The 7,679-nt window shown below is 37.7% G+C and overlaps 1 protein-coding gene across 1 annotated transcript; it reads left to right on the top strand.

The window, feature by feature from the left end:
* Positions 1 to 1,607: 1,607 nt before the first annotated feature.
* bcas2 (BCAS2 pre-mRNA processing factor) lies at positions 1,608 to 6,280 on the top strand. The gene is made up of 7 exons (XM_044352756.1): positions 1,608 to 1,819; positions 3,767 to 3,859; positions 3,947 to 4,017; positions 5,167 to 5,328; positions 5,418 to 5,468; positions 5,564 to 5,644; positions 5,746 to 6,280. Exons 1-7 carry the CDS (start codon positions 1,727 to 1,729, stop codon positions 5,870 to 5,872), a joined length of 678 nt encoding a protein of 225 aa, XP_044208691.1. The 5' UTR covers positions 1,608 to 1,726; the 3' UTR covers positions 5,873 to 6,280.
* The last annotated feature ends 1,399 nt before the right edge of the window (positions 6,281 to 7,679 follow it).

Genomic DNA, 7,679 nt, shown 5'->3' on the forward strand with positions numbered 1-7,679 from the left:
ATAGAGAGAGAGAGACAAATGATCTAACCTATATGTCACAATATCTGCATAGATAAAAAAAGAGGACATATTACACAACACGTATTAACCACATATTGTGTAATACACACATGCAGTAACATGTACACGTGTACTATTCAAATGTACCAACAGTTATATGCTGAACTGCAAAAAACATTTGTGTTACTGTATTGATGAGGTATCATGATATTGGCATCACTGCATTAAATTATATCTCAACTTATCATATATCATGATGTTTATAAGTATAAATATTTTCTTTATGTAATGATTTGTTTGTGATAAATTGTTGTTCTGACACATACATCTGATACATATAGTATTGTAGTAGTGCTTTTAAGAACTGCCACACTTACATGGCAAACCTTGTACAACCTGCTTTGGTGCTAAAGTTCACATTGTGTTAAAAATGTCACGATATAATTGTGTCACTTTCACGATTTGTCCCATCCTAATACCTGTAAGGATAGGGAGAGAAAGAGAGAGAGAATAAGGAGAGGTTGTGTGTGTGTAATTAGCACAGCTGCTCTGCATCAGGACTTCATTTCTGTGAGTAGTTACATCATCTGCTATGAAATTACATGTTATGAGAGCTTACAGATTGGAGTGAATACTGGCCTTGTCCTAAAGGATGCCCTAACTAGTACTGTGGTTTTCACAGAGACTGCAGTTTTAGAGGTGAAGTCAACAAGGTGTGGTGCATGAGTCCTCAAGGATGCATGTGAAGGGGTAGCTGCTTCTTGTTTCCAAGAATGCATGGAGAAGGGGGTGCTTCAGAGACAAGGAAATGCACTAATGTGGCTAATTGTTGCACCACTAGACAGCTAGTTTGTTCATAATCAGTGCAATAATTTCTTAAACTTGGCTAGGGACCCTTTTAATGTGATACAGAGAGTAATTTTCACTGTCTAAAACTGAGGTAAACTTCACGTTATATTAGCAGTCCAAATAAAAAAAATCTGTCAAACACAGTTGACTTTAATACAATATAATGAAATATGAGTGTGTTTTCTGGATAACAGTGTCCATCCCCATTGACTTGCTATATGTGGATGACTCTGGGCCCCTAAACTTAATCCAGATCTGGCTGAACTGTGTCCTCTGACTTAGATGTAGTAAATGTGCTTTGGGAAAATATGCAAAGACATAAGATTACATTATGTTTCATGTTTATGTTTTGCAAGGCAGTTAAAACCCCTGAATGGACCTAAATGAAATAAAAATATTGCCAATACTGATGTAGGTTTTAGTACTTTTAGATGTAATATTATAGAAACTGATTGTTTAAATGTTACATTTTCAGCAGCAGTAGTAGCCTAGTAGTAGTAGTGGTAGTAGTAGTAGCAGTAGTAGTAGTAGTATTAGTAGTAGTAGCAGTAGTAGTAGTAGTAGCAGTAGTAGTAGCAGTAGTAGTAGTAGCAGCAGTAGTAGTAGTAGTAACAGAGAAACAGTTTTTACTCAGCCTACATAACTGGACTAAAATGAAGAAACAGCTGGAATATCTGTACAGTATTGGACTATATAACAAAATATAAATAAAGGAGCATCAATAACAAACAGTAGAGGGCAGCAATGCGTCATTGTAGCGTCTAGTCTGCCTAATCCAAAGAAGAAGAAGAAGAAAGCCTAGCACTGTTAGCCGCAGAAGTGTTTTAGCTGAAAGACACACAACAGAATAAAACTCAACTAAATAAATTGATTAAAAATGGCCGGAACGGCTTCAGTAGCTGGTGAGGTGTTCGTCGATGCTTTGCCATATTTTGACCAAGGTTACGATGCAGCAGGTGTCAGAGAAGCGGTGAGTAAACTGGTTTCATTTGCTAATCGCAGCGTGTTAGCTACCATGCTAACTTAAACCGAGGTTGAAAAGGCACTGAAAGGCATGAAACTAATGTATTTGTTATGCGTACAGTTACCTCTGTTAATATTTAGCATGCTCATTTGTTTAGTAAATTATTCAGCCAGGATGTAGCTCATAACTTCCTTAACTTATCAGCGTAGCTTTGCTGAAACTCTGTAGAAACTCATTGAAGGAAAATAAAATAATACATGACGCAAAGTAAATTTTATAGGGCCTTTAATGACACCAGTGACTTCCGTGGAAACATTTTAAAAATGAGATTAGACTTGCACTTGAAAAGTTTTTCTAAATGTTCAGTTTGTTGTCTAATGTTAACTCAGCACAATAATGAAACAGCAGTGAAGCACAGTTTCATATTAATCAATACAACACTACGTGAGCACATTGCAAAAGAAAGTAATTCATATTTTAAAGATCCCGTCCAGTCATGTGTAAGACCTAAAAATACTCTGCTGGGAGTAATAAATTGTGTCTGACATGGTTATTCCACAAAAAGTTTAATACCTTGTTAAAAGTCTTTAAAATAACTTCTACCCCTTTTTGCTTCATTGAAAAACGAAAACATTCAACTGTAGGAACAAGAAGAGAAAAACATTTTTTAGTGGAGAGCAACATTAAAAGTTAAGTGTTCACACAGGCAGGGCTCAAGTGACACACTATGATCTGGCCTGTTTGGTTAATTATGTTCTTGCCCTGGCACATTGTCTTGTTAACCCAAATATAAAAACACAGTGTACTTGAGTTCTGTTTAGTGTCCTCACACAGCTTGGGAACATATAAACCTTTATCAAAGCAGACATCGTAATTTCACTCACAACATCAGCCAACTCCGCCTCTCCTTTTCAAACACAGTTGTAACTTGTAATTAACTAAGGTCTATTAAAGAGATATTTGGCAGTACCAACTCTCTGGGTTTGTAAATGCTACCTGAATAACAGGATTTATCTAAATGGAATAGAGAATACTATAAAAAAATTACAAAGTTATAGGTATGAGATTTGACTTGTGTTTGAAAAGAACAGGCAGAGTTGACTGAAATTGTGAATGAAATTAAAAATGTCTACATTATGCCAATATACAAAACTACATAGTATGTCACCTACCATCCCCCATTTAAATGTTTTCCATATATGTACATATAATACTAATCATTAGGTTATTGTACACATTATATCAGAGTGTTTAGTCAACACAGCAGCAGCCAATATAGACACACACTTTGATTTCTCGTCATATTGGCATAATTCTAATTCCCTTCCATTTGCACATTATAGACAGGATGAATTAGTGGGTCGGCCAACTTTGTATGTTGTAAAAACATGAGAAAGACTACGGACTACATTAGACCAGATCCTATAAAAGGAAAAACAATCCAACATTTCTTCTGTTTTACTGTGAGTTGTGAGGTGTAGGAGCTTCCCTCGTTGTGGGTAATTCTGAAAAACGTGAATAAAACATTTTTTTCAAACTTGAGAAGGCAACAACATTTGGCTTTTTTTTGGTGTATTACTTTATTTGCACTTCAGGCATGTCTCATTGTCCATCTGTCATGTTAAAGGCCGGAGGCTGTGATATAAAACAAATACAAGTCATTAGTGAGCTCATAATAATCTGTCATCAGCCATGTATTTTTCTTCAAGTGCTCCCTCTAGGCTCTGTCACAATGCAAATCATTCAATATGGTAGAAACTAGTATGTCTTGTGGTCTAAGTCATGTATGAGAAAGAAATTATGTATGCTAAGAAAGTCAGTTTCTCTTCCCATTTTCAGTTCTCCTTGACACATTATTACCCATGTTGGGTCTGAATGATGCTGAAAGACGCGCTTCCACCCTGCCAAAAGAGATAAATATGTACAAAAAATTAATTCTCTTTTGTCTTCTAGGCTGCAGCGTTGGTGGAGGAGGAGACCAGAAGATACAGACCGACAAAGAACTACCTGAGCTACCTGCTTACACCTGACTTCTCTGCTTTTGAGGTGACAAACTCCTGAGATCTCTTAATGAAACCTTCTTGGCCAGCGTGACAGAAATAACAGCATTTCTTATTTCTTATCACCCTTCAGACAGAAATCATGAGGAATGAGTTTGAGCGGTTGGCGGCTCGGCAGCCCATGGATCTCCTGAGCATGAAGAGGTGAGCCGGACACACAGCAGGAGCCTGTTTTGATACTTGAATCCGGGGCCTGCATGACTCTATGGCCAGTTAATACATACACAGCTACAGAGTGTCATGCAAACTACTGCTGCATCCAACACACTGAGAGTAGTGTAACTGAAAGTTGGGCTTTATCCTCATTTGCCTCAGAGGAGGGTCAGTGAGGAGCTATGATATTGCAGTACTGGATATATCATCACTTATTCACCAACGTCGTAACATGACACAAATAAACTAAATTAAAGCTAGAACTAATGATCATTTTCATTATCAAATTATCAATCTGCTGATTATTTTCTCTTAATCTTTTGGTGATGTCGCAAAGCCTCTGGAAATTTGGCTTGAAATAGTAAAAATGCATTTATGATATCAAAGTTGATTGTCTCATTAAGCATCCACTAGAATCTGAGTGAAAATAAACTTTCATAACTATTAGAAAACACAGTTCAAAAAACAGCTCATTTTGCTGTTTAGACCGTTTCTCAAGACTGCGTTTGTGCGGCAGATCACGTTTCGATTGACACCCACACAGGCTGCTGGCTGGCTAATTACAGCTAACGACTGCTAATAGCACAGAAATCCAGCAGCCGGAAATGAGACAATATGCTTACCGCAGCACGTCACGTCGTTTATCATTGGGTTGCAGAATTTACTGTATAATTTTCATGATAAATGTCCGAGCATAACCACACCTATGACAATATTTCGAATTTGGGTTGAAACCCAGGGTTTAGGGTTAGGGTTGAGACCCTAAATGACATAGTTAGAAGGCTGTCGTGGATTTGGGTTTCCAGTGGCTTTAAAATATCTTGTTTTGTTCCACATAGAGTCCAAAACCATCTACACCATCATAGAAGACTAAAAAACCAGAAGATATTCACATTTGAGTAGCTGAAACCAGTGAATTTTTCTGTAATAATAAAACTGAAACTGAATATATTTGGTTTGTTTCTGAGAATGTGTAGATTTAGAGATGAATACAAAAATAATTGATAGATAATGCAAATAGTAGTTATTTACAACCCAAATGTATCGTTACAAATTGTATGAGGGGTGATTTATCTTATTATTTTTTGTCTGGGGATCTTAATGTTGATACTTTTTTTTTTTGTTTTTCTTCCTGTGGAGATATGAGCTGCCAGCGCCTTCCGCAGGACAGAAGAATGACATCACAGCGTGGCAGGAGTGTGTGAACAACTCGATGGCCCAGCTGGAGCACCAGGCGGTTCGTATCGAGAACCTGGAGCTCATGTCGCAGTATGGAACCAACGCGTGGAAAGTCTACAACGAGTATGTGACCGCAGCCTTCTTCTCACAGACAGTTACTCACTATAATTAGTCCGCTAGAAGGCTGCTAACGTGTTGTCTTCCCCCTTCAGTAACTTGGCCTTCATGATTGAGATGGCTCAAAAGGAACTTCAGAAATTCAGGTGAGTGATCACTGGAACATTTGAGCTGTATAAAAATGTAATTAAACCTGGGTTCACGTTTTGTTTTGTTTTTTTCACTTTTTTGTGGCACACAGGAAGCAAATTCAAGATTTAAACTGGCAGCGTAAGAACGATCAGTTGGCAGGAGGAGCCAAACTGCGAGAGCTGGAGTCAAAGTATGTCGTTTGAAGATCTTGCATGTTTATATCACTGTACGAAGAGACTTATGTAGGTCAGATTTTCATCTCTCACAACATCTGTGTCTGTCCCTCCACAGCTGGGTGTCTCTGGTCAGTAAGAACTATGAGATCGAGCGGGCCATCGTCCAGCTGGAGAACGAAATCACTCAGCTCAGACAACAGCAGGGGGACGAGAACAAGGAGAACATCAGACAGGACTTCTAGAGCAGCCGCAGCTTTCATCCTCCTCGCAGCACTGAACTACAGACTGAGGATTCCTCAGTCAGACTGATTTCATCTTGTTTCATAAGGCTGACTGGAAAAAAAACCCAGACCAAACCCATCTTTGTCCACTGAGAAGCAGCCTGTGTGGAGGAGATCTAATGTGAAACTACATGTTCTCAACATGCATGATCCAGACGGAGATGCCCAGAAATCTCAATGACGACACACGTTACAGCTTGTTCTACTGTAGAAACATTGGTGGAATATGGTTTAATGCAGCATTATGAGTACTATAATGAAGTGTATATAGTTTGACAAGTCTATTTCTGTGAGCCCCACCTCGACACACGTTCATGTCATTTTTTTATGCCGTTTTAATAAAATGAACATTTCTTATATTTCCTAGTACATGGACTGGACTGTTTTTCATTCCAGATATCACCATATTAAACCTGGCTTTAGTTTATGATCCAGCTCTGCTTATGTTACTGAAGACGGGGATTACATTTGTTTAATATCATTAGAAGTGTTACTTTTCATGTGTATCTAATTCTTCTTTTGCTGGAGCTCAGTCTACTGTACCTTCATGCTACACGCCGGTTTCTTTATTGCATGAAGGTGCAGTGTATTCAAATAGTGTCGGACAGTATCATGAAGGTCTGGTCAAGCTTCCACATCTCACAGCTCTTATTTCTCCCTGCAGTACTACAACTTTCTATTTCTTTCCTTTTAAATTGACCTTTTTAAAAAAAAAAAAAAAAAAAAAAAGATACTTTTATTCTAATATTTTAATTCTAAAACCCTATTTGCATGCACAAACTGAAGTGAAATGTTTCAGCAAAACACTATTATTAAAGAGTGGATTGTGTGTGAGCAGCATGCTGTAAAACCCTTGTGTGAGTCCAGCACACACACACACACACACTAATGATTACACGTGTGCAGTGAACAGTTTGAGAGTCTTAACTATCTGTAACTAGAATAACAGCCAGTCAATATTTGATATCTTAACTGATAGTAAGACTGGGCAAACATTAAATATGTACCTGTAACACATCAACCGCAGGCGACGGGGGGTATTCATGGACTGAATAACATGAACACCGAACAATAATACAACGTAATACAACCAGACTGTATGATCATAGAGGTGAATCAGCTCTCCACACCGGGACTGTGTTGCTGGCGTGTACAGTAGTGGATTGTATGAATATATAGAAGTTTTTTTAATTTATCCCACCTGCTTTCAAACTTTGCAAATTTGGTAGATTTCTCTGATTCAAACTCACTAATTAAATATCACAGAACATGATCATGACTCCAGTCATTATCCAGTGACAAAATTCTGACAGATCCTATTTAGGACAGTACCTGCTGAGTGGAGTTATGCGTTTCTGGTATAATTGGTAACTTCATCTCAAAGGATCCATGTTTTTTGTTACTTTACATTACAATGATCATCATATTAATGCTTTCTGGTTAACTGTTTGAATATCACTTGAGTGATTTTCAACATAAAGGTGACTAAGTCCCAATAAATCATTTTGAATAAGGTGTAGTCATGTTTGTTTTGTCTGTTGTGAAACCTCAGCCCCTGGCTCAGATGTGCCTTATGTCTGTTAATACATGTGCAAACTGTTGGATTTATTTATCTCTCCAACACCAAAGGAAATTAATACAAGAAATTAAAAAACTAAAAACCTCAAGACTTCACCTCAACTATTACTGCACTTCTAATCTGAATATAAAGTCACAAAACAACACGTCACACTGGATGCTATGTAATATATAATCTGCTGCACACAAA

Source organism: Thunnus albacares, chromosome 5, assembly GCF_914725855.1.
Source record: "Thunnus albacares chromosome 5, fThuAlb1.1, whole genome shotgun sequence".
In the NCBI taxonomy this organism is placed as follows: domain Eukaryota; kingdom Metazoa; phylum Chordata; class Actinopteri; order Scombriformes; family Scombridae; genus Thunnus; species Thunnus albacares.

Coding starts and splice junctions, on each gene's coding strand:
- bcas2 (XM_044352756.1), top strand. CDS start 1,727: ATGGCCGGAACGGCTTCAGTAGCTGGTGAGGTGTTCGTCGATGCTTTG. Junction 1,820..3,766: donor CAGCAGGTGTCAGAGAAGCG/GTGAGTAAACTG, acceptor TTTGTCTTCTAG/GCTGCAGCGTTGGTGGAGGA. Junction 5,469..5,563: donor AAGGAACTTCAGAAATTCAG/GTGAGTGATCAC, acceptor TGTGGCACACAG/GAAGCAAATTCAAGATTTAA.